At 52.0% G+C, this 14,456-nt stretch overlaps 8 protein-coding genes across 8 annotated transcripts; 4 read left to right on the forward strand and 4 right to left on the reverse strand.

The window, feature by feature from the left end:
- Positions 1–382: 382 nt before the first annotated feature.
- Positions 383–1,774, forward strand: P170DRAFT_412991 (quinone oxidoreductase family protein). The gene is made up of 2 exons (XM_024846950.1): positions 383–1,428; positions 1,489–1,774. The coding sequence occupies exons 1-2, from the start codon at positions 497–499 to the stop codon at positions 1,712–1,714; spliced, it is 1,158 nt and encodes a 385-aa protein (XP_024702542.1). The 5' UTR covers positions 383–496; the 3' UTR covers positions 1,715–1,774.
- Positions 1,775–1,840: 66 nt separating this feature from the next.
- On the reverse strand, positions 1,841–3,384 carry P170DRAFT_363673 (uncharacterized protein; the record flags this gene model as incomplete). Its single annotated transcript, XM_024844595.1, has 4 exons — positions 1,841–2,738; positions 2,800–3,048; positions 3,185–3,270; positions 3,328–3,384. 4 exons carry the CDS (start codon positions 3,382–3,384, stop codon positions 1,841–1,843), a joined length of 1,290 nt encoding a protein of 429 aa, XP_024702543.1.
- A 766-nt stretch (positions 3,385–4,150) lies between these two features.
- Positions 4,151–4,999, reverse strand: P170DRAFT_363613 (DUF924 family protein; the record flags this gene model as incomplete). Its single annotated transcript, XM_024844585.1, has 2 exons — positions 4,151–4,772; positions 4,833–4,999. The coding sequence occupies 2 exons, from the start codon at positions 4,997–4,999 to the stop codon at positions 4,151–4,153; spliced, it is 789 nt and encodes a 262-aa protein (XP_024702544.1).
- An 852-nt stretch (positions 5,000–5,851) lies between these two features.
- P170DRAFT_438938 (inositol polyphosphate multikinase) lies at positions 5,852–7,728 on the forward strand. The gene is made up of 2 exons (XM_024849722.1): positions 5,852–6,205; positions 6,366–7,728. The coding sequence occupies exons 1-2, from the start codon at positions 6,114–6,116 to the stop codon at positions 7,582–7,584; spliced, it is 1,311 nt and encodes a 436-aa protein (XP_024702545.1). The 5' UTR covers positions 5,852–6,113; the 3' UTR covers positions 7,585–7,728.
- Positions 7,729–7,875: 147 nt separating this feature from the next.
- Positions 7,876–8,925, forward strand: P170DRAFT_438939 (mitochondrial 37S ribosomal protein uS19m). Its single transcript, XM_024849723.1, has 4 exons — positions 7,876–7,947; positions 8,006–8,021; positions 8,175–8,357; positions 8,477–8,925. Exons 1-4 carry the CDS (start codon positions 7,905–7,907, stop codon positions 8,517–8,519), a joined length of 285 nt encoding a protein of 94 aa, XP_024702546.1. The 5' UTR covers positions 7,876–7,904; the 3' UTR covers positions 8,520–8,925.
- Positions 8,349–8,939, forward strand: P170DRAFT_237163 (uncharacterized protein). The gene is made up of 2 exons (XM_024842930.1): positions 8,349–8,357; positions 8,477–8,939. The coding sequence occupies exon 2, from the start codon at positions 8,649–8,651 to the stop codon at positions 8,895–8,897; it is 249 nt and encodes an 82-aa protein (XP_024702547.1). The 5' UTR covers positions 8,349–8,357; positions 8,477–8,648; the 3' UTR covers positions 8,898–8,939.
- A 263-nt stretch (positions 8,940–9,202) lies between these two features.
- On the reverse strand, positions 9,203–10,763 carry P170DRAFT_438941 (putative TFIID and and SAGA complex TAF10 subunit). The gene is made up of 2 exons (XM_024849724.1): positions 10,183–10,763; positions 9,203–10,079 (listed from the first exon to the last, which is right to left on the reverse strand). The coding sequence occupies exons 1-2, from the start codon at positions 10,588–10,590 to the stop codon at positions 9,624–9,626; spliced, it is 864 nt and encodes a 287-aa protein (XP_024702548.1). The 5' UTR covers positions 10,591–10,763; the 3' UTR covers positions 9,203–9,623.
- A 125-nt stretch (positions 10,764–10,888) lies between these two features.
- On the reverse strand, positions 10,889–14,287 carry P170DRAFT_457588 (putative MYB DNA binding protein (Tbf1)). Its single transcript, XM_024851727.1, has 4 exons — positions 13,920–14,287; positions 13,282–13,745; positions 12,569–13,222; positions 10,889–12,510 (listed from the first exon to the last, which is right to left on the reverse strand). The coding sequence occupies exons 1-4, from the start codon at positions 14,008–14,010 to the stop codon at positions 11,191–11,193; spliced, it is 2,529 nt and encodes an 842-aa protein (XP_024702549.1). The 5' UTR covers positions 14,011–14,287; the 3' UTR covers positions 10,889–11,190.
- Positions 14,288–14,456: the final 169 nt, after the last annotated feature.

Below are 14,456 nucleotides of genomic sequence, written 5' to 3' on the forward strand. Positions count from 1 at the left end.
ATGACAGGGGAAGAAGGGTGAGTGAGTTGGATCGAATCGAGCGAGACCAAATGGCCTGTCATGCGCGTGCATTACGAGCGTTTATGCCAGGAATGACTCAGCTGTGCGTGTCTGTCGGCAATGCCTCCGACAGTCCGATACTCCGATTCGGAATCGGATCTCCGCCGACGATGGCGTCATTTCCGATGGACTTGGATGGATCGGAATTGAAGGTACGGAGTAAAAAAGCGATATGAGTTAGCGTAGAAAATGATTAATAAACGAAATAGTGATGCGGAATATATCCGCCATCCATTGATAATGAGAAATGCCAATTTGTACTGTCGATGTGGTGATTCTTGTCCAGATGGGAATGCGGGGAGAGACTGTAGATGAGATCAACGCGAGATAACATGGACTTACTAATGTTGAACCCCCTCATATCCAGGGAATATCCTTCATCCACATCTCCATCGGCAGCACTTCCTGGACGATAACTACCCGCCATCCCCTCCGCATGTCTCGCAATCGCATTTTAACTTCGCCATCCCACTTGACCTCCCTCCTCCGTCCATCAACCATCGCAACGCCTTCTCCCAGCGCTGCTCGTCTATCGGCAATTAGTGGACATCTTCGCCCATCCCCGCTAACTCAACCAGCTCAAGCTCGCAAAATGTCCACCCCATCGACCATGAAAGCCGTCATTGCGGAGAAAATCGGCGGCCCCGAGGTCCTCGAGTTCAAAACGGACCATCCAGTCCCCACCCCCAAGGAAGGCCAATTGCTCGTGAAGAACAACATCTCCGGCGTGAACTACATCGACACCTACTTCCGCACGGGCCTATACCAGTCCCCCAAGCCCGAGATCCTCGGTCGCGAAGGCGCCGGCACCGTCGCTGCCGTCGGACTCGGTCCTAACCCCTTCAACTTCAAAGTCGGCGATCGAGTCGCCTGGCTCACGACGGGCGGCTATGCGGAGTACACGGCGGTCCCTGCGGACCGGACGGTGCGCATCCCCAACGGCGTCAGCGATGAGGATGCCATTGCTTCGTTTCTGAGTGGTATGACCGTGCTCTCGTTCAGTAGGGAGACGTATAACGTGCAGAAGGGCGACTGGGTGCTCTTGCATGCGGCGGCCGGTGGCGCTGGCTTCCTCATGACGCAGCTCCTCAAGGCTGTCGGCGCGAAGGTCATTGGGACCGCGGGCGGTCCGGAGAAGGTAGCCTTGGTGAAGAGCTTGGGTGCGGATGTTGTCATCGACTACCGGAGCGAGGAGGGCAAGGACTGGGTGAAGATTGTTAAGGAGGTGACTGGGGGGCAAGGTGTCGACGTTGTGTATGATTCCGTTGGAAAGGATACCTGGGAGGGAAGTTTGGAGGCCGTCAAAAGGAAGGGCACAATTGTTTGGTTTGGAAATGCCAGTGGCCCGGTGCCTCCTATTGCTTTGCCGTAAGTTTGACGTGCTGTCTCGGTGGCTATGGTGGGATTCAAATGGCTAATGGAACCTAGGAAACTCTCTCCCAAGTGTGTCAAGATCGCCCGGCCAACTCTGTTCGGGTACATCGAGACTCGCGAGGAACTGGAATACTACGTGAACGAGCTGTTCAACCTGCTGAAGTCTGGTCAGCTCAAGGTCAAGATCCACAAGGTTTATCCTTTGGAGCAAGTGGCTCAGGCCCATCGCGATCTTGAAGGTCGCAAGACAACGGGAAAGCTTTTGTTAAAACATGAGTAACGGGCATGCAGTATATAATTCAATCTGAATTTAGAGCACATGTGAAAAGACAAGTTCGATTTGACCTTAAAGGTTCTCGCAACTTGGTACTATCAATCTCGTAACTACGTACAGTAGGGCCGTATTTCACTTGGTCGCCCCGCCATTTCCCGCATTCTCATCTTTGTCTTCACCAGCATCGTTATCGTCCTCTTCATCGTCCTCTCCGTTCGTCAGATCCCTTGGTTTCTTCCATCCCAACATGAGATCGTTGCAAAGGACCGTGTAGATAGAACAGTACGCGGTCTGAATATCCTCGAAGAAATGCAAGCCGCAGTTCAGTTCCCACACCGAGGTCATGATTTTCATGCCAGGATAGCAATGCTTAAGCAATTCTTCCTCCAGGAAAAATTCAAACTCGGGCATCTGTATGTTGCCAAGCGCCCATTCCAGACGTTCTTCCTGGCTCAGATCATACGCCGGCTTGCCGGGGTCAAAGTATGCTCTGCCAGTAATTCTTCCGACAGGATGCAGATCGGGGGCATACTCCTGATAAAAGTTCCTGACGTCAGGGTCAATCGGAAACACGGCGGTGACTTCAAAGCCATGAATATCCTCCACGAGCATCGCACGCAGGGCATTGCTGTTTGCAAGATCCCGAAATCGCTGGGCCTGCTCATTGGAACCAGCACCAGCCAGGGCAAATTTAACCACTTTGCGAGCAATGTCTCTGGTCATCCGCACGCCATTATCTTTTGGATTCTGCCACTTATCGTCTTCCACATACATATCGTAGAGGAAGCCCCCAAAGAGGGTGGAGCAAGCGGCGTTGAAGTCCCCAGGCGCCTTGACTGTGAATTGCTGGTTATCCCAGAGTTCTTTAGAGGCGATATCGCATGACCTTCGGGCCGCGTCGATGCTTTCGTTGTGCTCAGGGCAAACATCGTGATAAAGAAGATAAGACAGGAAATTGCGGATCGTGACAGTACCCAGCTTGATCGTCTCTTCAGTTTCGGGATTAAAGAAGTACGGGAAGTAAGAAGTCCTGCAGGGATTGCTTGTTAGTTAATGGACAATGCCGAGATGGCTGAAATAGTCGGCCTTACAAGTAGCCTTTGACCACGGCGTCAAAATCAACAAGCAGGTTCAGCTTCTCATGGTTGATGCTTGTTTGGGCTCTAGCAATCAGGATCTGCTCGTTGTCCATTTCCTTCATATCCTGTTCATCCACGCCGGCAAACATTTTGGGACCAACTTCCACACCACCGTAGGTGAGATACTTCATGAAGATATGGCGTCGGTCACTCTCGATGCGGCGGTTTTTCATGTAGCGCAGCAGGGCATCTTCAATTCGACTGGGTGGTATTAGCAAGTGGTAGCACATATTCAAGTATTGAAAGGGGCATGCAACTTACTAAATGAGCGGTCGCGAGCTTTGACAAGTTGGTTAGATGTTAGTTCTTTATGCAGCCAATGTCAACTTTTACTCACACGTCATAAATACTCTTCTCCTCTTCAAACTGCTCCGGGGTCATAGGAGCGTCGACATAGTATTCCTCGAAACCAGTAGGCTTGTTCTGTAGGATGTTAACCCAAATCAGGGTGGATAATGCAGTTCAGAGGGGAGAACCTACTTTTCCGCGCTTGCTCTTGGGCTTCTTCTTACTTTTCTTCTTCTTCTTTGGTCCCATCAAATCCACATAGGTAGTCATCTGGTCGTCTTCCTTTTCATCATTTGCCCCAGGGTTGTCAGGCTTGGGGGTCAAAGATGCCTCAGACTTGCCATCTGAATCCGGAGAAACTGAGGATGACTGGACAGGCTCCTTGGCATCTTGACTTGGTGCAGGACGGAAGGGAAGGTTGACGGGGTTATCTAGGGCCTCCATAGTTGAGGTTTGAATGCAAAAGCATGATAGGACGAGAGGGGTAGATGAGGGAAGCAGGTGCGGTGCTCGAGCAAGAAGATTGCTTAGTCTTTGGCCCAAGTGAATATAGAGTGCATCGGTGGAAAGTGAAGAGTGACTGTCCCGAGTTGCCTTTCACCGTGGTCACGTTACTGGGGGGATTGGGGAGGACAAGTCGTTGTTGTTGTGGCTCTTGTTGGCTGCACCTTCATTTGATTCCGTTTGCGCCCTGCAGCCACCCATCATATCGACCCCCGCAAGGACATGTCAAAGGAAGACGTGAATAGATGTTCTTAGGACCAAAAGCCAAATGAGAGGAAACTTCTTTTTCATTATTTACATGTGAAGGCTGCACGATGGTCCTTATTTGCCGAACCATCTGGATAAAATCTAAACCCATGTATTGGCAGGATATACTAGCATTGGACATTTCCCTTCTGACACCTGATCTTGACGCAAAGGATGATTCTTCAGGGAGATGAATAGTTCCCCGGTGTTTAATTCGCCTTTGAGAAGCTCTCTCTATCTTCGAGGAGATGATGCATAAAATCTTCTAATTGTCATAGTCAGCTTTCGCCCCGAACGTTTCCCCGCCATTTTTCAGATAGGCAATCTCGTCCTCCGTGGATGTCCTGCCTAACGGCGTGTTGCGATGCGGGTAGCGACCAAAGCGTTCGATCAAAGCAGAGTGCTTCTCTTCTTCATCGGTACATCTTTTAATGTATTCTCGCACCATGTCTGGCTGCTCAGAGAAGACCCGGTAGCAATCTTCGGTCTCGGGGTCCATTGAAGAATCCTTCCCACTTCGGATTAACTCCTCTGCGTCGTTTGAAATCTTGTCATACTGGAGTCTGGCTATTTTATGCGTTTCCAGGTTCTCGGTATGCATCAACGGCAGATAGAACCACACCCGATAGGCCAATTGGTATTTGATCGGCCGCGAGTCCGGAACCCCTTGCTTGATGGCTTGCAAGGCAAGTTCCGATGCCAATGGGTCAAACTGAGTGAAAACCACTGCCGACTGCAGGTCTCGATAGCAATTTCTAGACATCTGATCCAGCAGCAACAGAGTACTGAGCCAGTCAAGAGGAGACTTGAGGTTAAGAGCCGTTCGAAGCTCGGTTGCGGTCACATTGGCTTCCCGAATAGCCTCCAGGGCGGGCAAGAATTGCCGTCTGGGAACAAGTCAGGGTTTGGTCTCCAACGTCTGTTCTCGAGGAGTGAGCTGAACATACGTGCATAGCTTATCGAACTCCGCGTCTCTGCTGAACCAGCGGGCTATGTCGCTTTGTCCCGGCAGGGCCGAGTTTGACCCCAGCTTTTGGCGCTGAAACCAGAAATCCAGCAGGCTCTCTCGGAAAGAGGGGGTCAGAATGCGGGTGAACTGAGAAATTCGGGACATGCTGGTGGTGGCAGCGCAGTGAAGCAATCGTGATGGGTGAGTAAGCCAGGGATGAAATGGAGCCCTCAACCACGCTTTCTCTGCATCCAAATCACATGATGCTGCGGGTCAAATAAGCTTGCAGGCATTTTCAGTCGATCCCTGAAGGGACAACCCAGGACCGATGAAGTGGAAGGGGCGTTCATGATAGCATGAGCTCCCATCAGACTGAACGCTGCAATCTCTTGTTTTCATCGAGACTTTGGCTGGGAATCTGCATCGGGAACCGCGTCAGGCTGGACTGAGATCTTCGTCTCTTCCAGGTGGGCAGCTCCGTCGACTTCCACAATGGTAGCCCATAATAGCCCTGTCAGGAGCTCGATGGGAAGACTTCAGTACAAATTGAGAATCCCGCCGAGTGCAAGTTGAACCAGAGAACTGCAATTGCATCAATGAGCAGATTGTATGGCATGACTAAGCAGTTGTATACGTCGTTGGTTGCGCATATCTTATTGTTCTCGAAGAGATAAAGGGAGATGAATTCACAGTAAATATTCTGAATTGCAAAAGGTCAGCTCAAAGAATGATGGAGCTCATGTTGTAGAGGTACAAGTACTAGTAGTACTATGGCGGTTTCGTGGAACTAGAACGATCGTATAGCATAGAAATATATAGTGTGACTACCGCTGACGAAAATAAGAATTGGAAAGGATGGGATTCGATTGCCTAGAGCAAATGAATGGAAAAGAACATAAAACCCAACCGTAATGATGACAGCATAGTCGGTGGTTGATCAACATGAGACAGCCCTCGGGCGGGTCGTTGAAAGGGATGATGCGATAGAGCTCCATGTTCCACAAGGCTGACGGGCCCGTCAGATTTGTCTCCTTTCCCCGTTGTCTTTGCGCCAGACCCTGGACCCAACCAAACACCCTTGCTTCGTCTCTCCTTGTGTGTTTGCTTCGCTTGCTGCGTATTTGCTTTAGTTCCGTTTGGCATTTTTCGCCTGGTCGGGCTTTGTCCTTTCTCTCTACCGCTCCTTTTTGTCTTTATCGCGGCCTCTACCGGAATGCAGTGCTAGCCTCGGCCGGTCTCACTTGGAAACACTCGATTCTTCATCTGAACCACCGGAATCATGACAACGTCATCTTCTAGATCGGAGAGTGTGAACCCTCCGCAGCTGGACAGCAACAGCTTCGTCGCTTTCGACCATGCCGCCGCCGGACAGTAAGTTTCTTGACCTCGTCCTGGGAATCGATCGTCGCTCTCTGAGTGGTGCCGGATGGCCGCTTTGCGATGCGATGCGATGCGACTTGATGACTTCGTGCTCGATAATTCTTGAGAAGCAACTTGCCACCAGTTCAGATACTGACGCCAGCTCTCCTAGTGACGGTGTCCGCTGTACGCCCTCCGGCTCCTTGATTGCGAAACCCTGTACCCACGAAGAAATCGCTTTCTACGAATCCAGCGCCCTCCATCCCACCTTCAGGGATTTCATGCCCACGTTCATGGGAACCTTGTCATCGGCTGACCAGCAAGACCCGCTTGCCCTCGCCGCCTCTCAGCAAGGTGGCGCTGTCGTCTTGCCCGAGTCGGATTCCACGTCTACTACGAATACTCCCGCGACCACCGACCCATCTGCCACACCCTCGCAAACGGCACCGGATACCACAAAGCAAAAAGAATCTTGGGTGCCATCTGGAGGGAAGAAGCTCGAGACTGGCCTCTCAATCGTGCTGGAAAATGTGGCGTCAGGCTTCACCCGGCCCAATGTCCTGGATGTTAAGCTCGGGGCCCGACTGTGGGCGGACGATGCGCCCCCTGCGAAGCGGGCTAAACTGGATGCGGTGTCGAAGGAGACAACGAGCTCTAGTCTCGGGTTCCGGATCGCCGGAATGAAGGTGTGGACTGGCGTCAATGGGGAAACTGATGCGGGAGGCAAGACGGACCCGTATGACGTGCGCCACGAGGGGTCCGAGGGTGCCAAGGGCGAGGTGATTGAGAAGGATGGCTATAAACGTTACGATAAGTGGTATGGACGGTCTTTCAGCCAAGAGAATGTCAAGGAAGGCTTTGAGGCCTTCCTGGCCGGCGCTAAGGCTGGGTCCATTGACCGAGCCAAGTTCCTGGCCAAGCGGCTGGCCGACGAGCTGAGGCGCGTGCAGCAGGTCATCGAAGCCGAAGAGAGCCGTATGTATTCGTCAAGTGTCTTGATTGTCTACGAAGGAGATCCTACGGCGATGGAAAATGCGCTGGAAGAAGAAAAGAAGGCCATCGAGCGGGGGCCGGAAGAATCTGAGTCTGAGGATGAGGAGTTTGAACTCGAACTCCAAGAAGACGGGTCCTATCAGATAGTCGACCTACCAACTGGCCCAGGAGGCGCCACGCAGCAGGTCAATGCCATCAATATTAGCATTGACCCGGCAACCGCCCACCTGGGTGATCTGGGCGAGGACGAGGACGAGGAAGACCCTCCCAAGGTGCATGACCTGCGTCTGATTGACTTTGCGCATGCCAGCTGGACACCTGGCCAGGGACCAGATGAGAACGTTCTCACGGGCATCCGGAGCTTGGTCAAGGTATTCGACGAGCTGGCAGTCGAATAGCCCCAACTGTACTACTGTCTTACTATCTATCCAACAAGTCGCTGGCGACTGCGGAACATCTGTTTTCATATAGCATGAGCATATCTGTCTTTATTTGCCACTGTTTTCTAGCTGGAGTGTATAATAGATAATCATTTGAAAAACAATCAACCAATAGTATTTGTACACTATTTCTCAATTCTCTCTTATCCATCAACATCAACATCTTCGCCGATGTCGATGACCCGCTTAGTCATCCGATTTTCCGCTCCGACACAATTTGGCAGAACATCATCGCAACAGCGCACCTGTCCGTCGAAGCAGCAGCGCAACCTGTCAAAATGATTCCCACTCTTGCCCGGCTCGGCCGGTCCGTCTGGAAAGGTAAGAATGATATATACCCAATTCAGCTACTCCAAAAACTAACACGCTATCCCTCCAGGCCCGAACATCGTCCCGTACGTCTATCCATCCACTCCAACCCAAGATCCGACCTCGAATACATTCCCCAGAAAACACTCCCATGACATGACACACTCGAATCCAGAAGCATGACAGCAAAAGAAAAATGAAAGAAAAAAACAACACCTCTAACCTCCTCCATCTTCTAGTCTCCCTCTCCCCGCCAAACTCCCCCCTCCCCCGGGCACGCCGCCAATCCGGACCCAGAAGCGCGCCGCCACCATCCTGCCCAACTTCGTGGGGTTGAAGTTCTCAGTCCACAATGGCAAGAATTACCAGGATGTGTTCATCACTGAGGAAATGGTAGGGCGGAAGTTGGGTGAATATGCGCCGTATGTTTGATCCCCTTCCCTTGGACTTCGACGTGGATTCTTTTGGGACTATTCTATTTCTCGGCTTGGTTTTGTTTCTTGGTGTGGAAGAAGTGGAAGCTAATGTGAGGTGTGTGCAGGACTCGCAAGCGTTTCACCTATAAGTTGTCGAAGAACAAATAATTGCGTGCGTTGGGATTGCGAGCTTCGGGATTTGCTGCTGTGCTTGCTGCTGGTGTTTGTCTAGACGGGTTCGTGGGCTTCTCTTGGTTGCTATCCAGAGTGGCTCTGCGTTGCTTTTCATAGACACTCATGCACGCGCAGTGGACGAATCCGGATTCGACGCATGGAAAGAGGTTAGTCAGTCAGTCAGTCAGGATGGGATGGGATGGCTTGGCGAATAAGCTGTCTCGAGGTGTAGAAACTCGGTGGTCTCGACTCGATTTGACTCGACTCGACTTGCTGTGTGTGATTTTCTGTGGCGTTTCGTTATATCATATCATTGTGTATATCTACATCTTTGTCATTGCATGTGTAAAATTAGTCGATTGCGGAGTTTGATGTTCGGGGGTTGAAAATTATCAATCGCTTTGATCTATTCTATTCTATATCTGGATTTTGTGTAGGCTGGTTGGTGTTTGGTTTTTGAGTTACCCGGGTTTCACGCCATTCGATCTAGGTAGGTTGTGACCGCTGCGTGATTGGGCTCTGGAGATTTCAGTGGTAAGGTATAGGTTCTTGGACAGGGGTGAGTCCTACGCTTTACCTACGTTCTTACCTAGGCGGGAAATTTTAAGATGCCAAATCTCCTAGTATAGGAGGTAGAGCTATTCAGGGAAAAAAAGCGAAAGGAAGGAGTAAAGGGCATTAGAATTGACCCCAAGAACTACCTAACTACCGTTGACGCCAGACGCAAATTCCAATAATGTAAAAAGGAAGACCCAATGTAGGATATCGTTTGTCCTCGACCCCGTATTTACGCCTGAATGCAGCCTAATCAAGGCGACAAACACAAAAAGTAATGAATGCTGCCATTCCCCGTTGCGTTGTCACGAGTGGCTCGGCATAAAACCCCCAAAAGACGGGTATATCCATCTCTAGAAATGATTCGAAAAGGGATATCAATCGATTTGATTGGGCTCTGTCGAGCCCAACCTCATGAACAGGGTCATCATAGCATGAAGGGGAGTGTCATCCAAATGATTCCCGTGAATAGTTCCAGAGCCCCGTTCACCCACGCAGGGCCACAGAACAACATGCTGTGGTGTAGTTGTTTCTGAAATCAGATTACCGGTAAAATTCCCCCCTCTTGACGCTCACTCCATATTCAGAAACTGCCATCCCCAGGTCTTCCATGGTGAGCACTGTCCGCCCTTGGCCTGAGCCGCCGGACCCACCGCCTCCAAAACCAGGTCGCTGGATCCCCAGATGTGTACCGGCTTTGCCTTTGGCTTCGCCACTAGAGACGCCCGCCGCAGCCCCCGCAGCACCTGCGCCGGCGGCACCTGCAGGCATGCCAAGTCCCGACGCGGCGTTGAGACTGCCCATGGGGTTACTGGCGGAGGAACTGTTGGAGGCGCGGATACGCGCGTATTGGTAGGAGTCGGCTGCGATGTCGGCGATGAACTTTTGCGTGGCGAGGGCGAGGAGACGGGCGAGGTGAGGAGGGGTTTGGTTGGGACCGTTGCCTGGTGGTGGCAGACCGGCGAGGGTGAGGTAGTGAGCTGTTACGGCGTCGGGAATCTATTTGGAGTTAGTATAAAGTGAGAGAGATAACTAAGACAGATAGAATAAAGGGGATGTAAAGAAACAAAGAGGTAAAAGCGAAACAAAACGGCCTCCTTACGATCGGCGCATATTCATCCATCTTGCCTAGGAACTCGCGCAGGCTAGTCTCTTTCTTAGACGGCGCCGTGGCGGCAAGGGCATCGACCGAGTCTGCGGTCTGAACCGGATTTCCCAGAGGGATGTTCTCATCTGCGTCGGCTGCGTTGGCCATGTCGATATTATTGTCCGCGGTGCTGTCAGCTACTCCGCCGAGTTCGATATCTTGGTCGATGGAGGCATCCAGGGCGGTGGGATCGGTATCGGGTTCTTGTTTGGGCACGACAGTCGCCTCCGAGTTGGTTCCGGATTGCCCTGCAGCTGCCGTAGTCGATGAAGAGGGGGGTTCTTGTGATGCAGACTGCGATGCAACGGGTGGAGGTTGCGACGAGGATGACACAGGAGGTTGTGATGACGATGGATCAGCCATGGTTGGTTGTGACGGGAGAACAAAGCAAGGGAGGGGAGGACCAAGCGACCGAATAAGGCAAAGGACAAAAGCAAAAAATTCGCCAAAGAAAAATGCCGGGTTGGACAATGGGCGCGTTGGCAATCCAGGGTCCTTTGAACTCGGGTTGCAGTTGGACGGAGGTAGTGAAAGATGTACCGCCGCGGTACGTCGCTGGAGGGCGGAGAACCGGTGTCGGCCCGACTTTTCAGGTGTCTCTCCCAGACAACTACGAGTAACCAAGTAGATCCCTATTAATGTATGTTGGACGACACAACCGTTCAACTTGATCGTATATCTCCCTAATAAAATACATGCATGTGCAGGCTAAATCCTTCCGCCGTCCTTGTAACAGATTACCCAACGATATTTTATCTTACAGAAACATTTGGTATTATCGCGCCCAATCTCCAGGTCCTTTGCATGACAAGCGTCAAGTAAAGGGAAAATCTCTTGCTGTCGAGGGGATCAAGCCCTGGACACCCGGAGATAAGAGAGAGAAAAAGGAAAACGCCACAAGCGAAACAGAACATAGATGGCTGCAAAAGCAATTGGAAAGAAAGAAAGAAAACCACCCCAGAGTTATTGTCCGACATGCATACTGGGATCGAGGTGATCCTGATGGTGATGGTGATGGTGCTGGTGTTGTCCAAACTGATCTCCGTGAACCTCTTGACCGAGGGTTTGCATCAAATTCTGCTCGGCCGTCTGGTCAAATGCCGAATGGACATGATGATGGTGGTGATGATGGCTGTTGGGGTCGGGAGCCAGACCGGGCGAGGCAGACATAGCATCGTGTCCGTGACCCATTGCAACCTGCTGGGAATGCGCTCCAGCAAGTGCCATCATTCCTTTAATTCCCTCGACATGCGCCTTATCCTCTTCTCCTTGCTTCTTCTGTCGCTCCCGCGCCTCACGCTTGGCCGCCTGGGCGGGTGCACGAGTCTTGAGCTCACCAGTGACAAACTTCAAGTAGTAAGGAACCTCGATCCCGCTTTTGAGGAAGAAGAGCTTCAGATTGCGGGCCTTGTCCTTGAGCTGTACTTGGTTGCGATCTTTCAACGCTTCACTGATGGTTCCTCCCGGCCCGAACATCGCGAGGATTTGACTCCAATGAGGACCTTTCACCCGATCAAGTCCTGCCATGAGGGCATTTTCTTCTTCGGTGGTCCACGGCCGACGCTGGCTCGGGAGACCGGACTTACGGCTGCTCGGAGACGACTTTGCCGAGGCCGCCATGCGAGCGCGTTCGTAGAGGACCTGCGTTGGCTGAGATTGGGAATAGTGGGGAATCCCGGGCATGTATCCATGATTGGCAGCCGCTGAGCTAGGCCGCCCAGGAACAGACATAGGAGCAGTCTGGTGAGTGAAATGTTGGAAGTTCTGCTGAAGAGGACTTTGCTGGAAGGTGAGCTGTGTGGGCGCTTGCTGGTATCCCGAGGGCGTGGGGCTGGGTTGGTAGTGGTGTTGTTGCTGCTGTTGTTGAGGAACTTGCTGAGGGGGGAGCTGGTTCGTTGGCTGCGCGGGCGAATATCCGTGAGGAACCGGCGTGCCCTGGTGTGACCCCTGCTGCGACACTGGCTGCTGAGGTTGCGGGTGTTGAGGCTGCTGGGCCGAGGTTTGCGGCGGCTGCTGGGTATGTTGTTGAGGCTGGGTCTGCGGCGGCTGCTGGGGTTGCGGGTTCTGCTGCTGGTTCTGCTGCTGAGAGCGTCTCAACCCGTGACCCTGCAATGCGATCTGTGCCGCACGAGCCGCACGAGCAACGAGATCACCATGCATATTTCGGTCGACAGGAACATCGGGAGTCTGCGATGCGACCGGGAATTGGCCTTGAAGAGGTGCGCTGGAAGTCTCTGGCGCATCTCCACTAGACGAAGAAGGTTGTCGACCCTTGGTAATCTTCTATAAGACCTTTTAGTAAAAGTCACCAAGTCCGGGGGAGAGCAAAAGAGACACGAACCTGCTGATTGCTGATGGCATCAAAATTCTTGGTGATGTACGAGCTCAGATCTCTGAGGAAATCCTCCCAATGATACTTGTCAGGCAACGCCCTCATCGCCTCCTCGTTGTTGATATCGTTGAGAAGAATGTCACGGCGCGACCCAGCGCGCTTCACGAAGTCAGTTTCACTCGGGGCGGGCTGCCGTGTTCCAGGGCGTCTGTCGAGAAGACGTTGTTCCAGGTCATCGGGAAAGAGCTCGAACAGGATCTCAGTTCTGGATCGCTCTTCGTTATTCATAGAGGCAATGAAGGCCTGCGTTTTGAGCTCTAGGAAGAGAGCACCTTGAACTTTCAGTAAACGCCCGCCTTCCGGGACGAAAACATCAAGGAAATTGTCGTTCAATTCAGAAAAGCCGATTTCCTGAGTGCCGAAGATGCTGGAGACGAACGACGCTAGATTCGCCTTCCGAATGATATCGACTTGCGAAGACTCGGTAAGTTCCAGTTCAATCGCCGATAAAAAAGATTTCTTCGAAGAGTAAACCTTCTTTGTATGATCGAAAAGGGAACGCATGGTTGCATAGGCCTGGCCATTTTCCGAATCCGGCTCCGAAACGAAGGAGGTGATGTCTTGATAAGTCGACTTTGCCAGCAGTGATAGAATCTGAGTGGACTAGAGAATATTGTTAGAAGCAATTCGATGCGCAACGAGGCTATGGAGAAATAGCTTACTAGATTATCCAGGATGGGTAAACTCTGCGTTTTCAGATGCGAGTTTGCCTTCACGAATACCATACCCTTTGGCGTTGACTGGTCGGAAGTGTCGACCAGTTGCTGCTGGCCGAGGACACATTGCTCCTCCACCCGTTCCGCATGGTTCATAATATTCGAGATCACTGTTGCCATGTCTGTGTCAATATCCTGGCTTGTCTCCGGTGCCACAGGGGCTTCTGCAGAGCTGTCGATCTGACCATGTTTGTCATCTTGATGCTCCACCGTGTCAACTACGCCGGGGCCCAGAGCCGACGCCAATTCTTCTTCAATTTGGTTTCCAGGAATCTGGTCGTCCAGTCCAGGTTGTGACGGGGGAAGGACGAGGTCGTCCGGTTGCTCGGACTCTAGGCGCCGTTTCTTGGGGGCGCGAGGAGATACGGAGCCGTCATGTTCGTCGAGAGGGTGCGACAGTTTCGGAGAGACTACCGGCAATCAAGTCAGTAAGCCATGGTTTCAGCGAAGGCTATAACAATGGTCCCAAGAGACTGAAAACAAGAAAAGACAATGGGCCTTGTATGTTTTTCTGGCTGCTGAAAGTCGGGTGGCAGGGGGGGCGGCAGCAAACGGACACAGAATAGCAGGCGTGGAAGACTAACCAGGATCCTCTTTTACGGGAAATGGAGAGGCAGGAAGCTCAGAAGGCTCCTTGAAATCAGTAACAGGAGCTGGGACTCCTGAGTCCGCCATGTTATGGTCGGTCAAGAGGGTATGAGCAGGGCGTTGGCTTCCAAGAGCAGAAATGAGGGCTTAGGGGTAGGGCGCAGGCGTAGGGCTTGCGAGGTTGAGACGGAAGACGGCGTGACAGATTTTTCGCCGGGCGGAGACACCTGGAGATGACCGTTAATACGGCGTCTGGAGTAGCTAGAGGGCCTAGGTAGAAGTGAATGGTTTTAATTCCTCGGCGTGACTGGGTTCATTGTATTCACCTCTCCAATTCAGCGAGAAGAAATCGATTCACGGCAGCATGTCTCTGTAGGTAATCTCGTAGCCAAACATACCACGCGATTACCGCCATTATTACAAGCATTTCATCCTGGGATATTTGCTGACTCAGTCTTGATCACGTGTATATATATCCCAAACAGGCAAGCGCCGTCTCCCCGGGCGGGATTGGATGCCTGAGGACGAAGCGT

This window comes from Aspergillus steynii (assembly GCF_002849105.1).
Source record: "Aspergillus steynii IBT 23096 chromosome Unknown P170scaffold_6, whole genome shotgun sequence".
Classification (NCBI taxonomy): Eukaryota; Fungi; Ascomycota; class Eurotiomycetes; order Eurotiales; family Aspergillaceae; genus Aspergillus; species Aspergillus steynii.

What these genes read in the sequence shown, in the direction of transcription:
- P170DRAFT_412991 (XM_024846950.1), top strand. Translation starts at nt 497, where the DNA reads ATGTCTCGCAATCGCATTTTAACTTCGCCATCCCACTTGACCTCCCTC. An exon ending in GTGCCTCCTATTGCTTTGCC is followed by an intron (nt 1,429 to 1,488) that starts GTAAGTTTGACG and finishes AATGGAACCTAG; the next exon opens with GAAACTCTCTCCCAAGTGTG.
- P170DRAFT_438938 (XM_024849722.1), top strand. Translation starts at nt 6,114, where the DNA reads ATGACAACGTCATCTTCTAGATCGGAGAGTGTGAACCCTCCGCAGCTG. An exon ending in GACCATGCCGCCGCCGGACA is followed by an intron (nt 6,206 to 6,365) that starts GTAAGTTTCTTG and finishes CAGCTCTCCTAG; the next exon opens with TGACGGTGTCCGCTGTACGC.
- P170DRAFT_438939 (XM_024849723.1), top strand. Translation starts at nt 7,905, where the DNA reads ATGATTCCCACTCTTGCCCGGCTCGGCCGGTCCGTCTGGAAAG. An exon ending in AAGTTGGGTGAATATGCGCC is followed by an intron (nt 8,358 to 8,476) that starts GTATGTTTGATC and finishes AGGTGTGTGCAG; the next exon opens with GACTCGCAAGCGTTTCACCT.
- P170DRAFT_237163 (XM_024842930.1), top strand. Translation starts at nt 8,649, where the DNA reads ATGCACGCGCAGTGGACGAATCCGGATTCGACGCATGGAAAGAGGTTA.
- P170DRAFT_438941 (XM_024849724.1), bottom strand. Translation starts at nt 10,590, where the DNA reads ATGGCTGATCCATCGTCATCACAACCTCCTGTGTCATCCTCGTCGCAA. An exon ending in TGGATGAATATGCGCCGATC is followed by an intron (nt 10,080 to 10,182) that starts GTAAGGAGGCCG and finishes AACTCCAAATAG; the next exon opens with ATTCCCGACGCCGTAACAGC.
- P170DRAFT_457588 (XM_024851727.1), bottom strand. Translation starts at nt 14,010, where the DNA reads ATGGCGGACTCAGGAGTCCCAGCTCCTGTTACTGATTTCAAGGAGCCT. An exon ending in TACCCATCCTGGATAATCTA is followed by an intron (nt 13,223 to 13,281) that starts GTAAGCTATTTC and finishes AATATTCTCTAG; the next exon opens with TCCACTCAGATTCTATCACT. An exon ending in ATGCCATCAGCAATCAGCAG is followed by an intron (nt 12,511 to 12,568) that starts GTTCGTGTCTCT and finishes AAGGTCTTATAG; the next exon opens with AAGATTACCAAGGGTCGACA.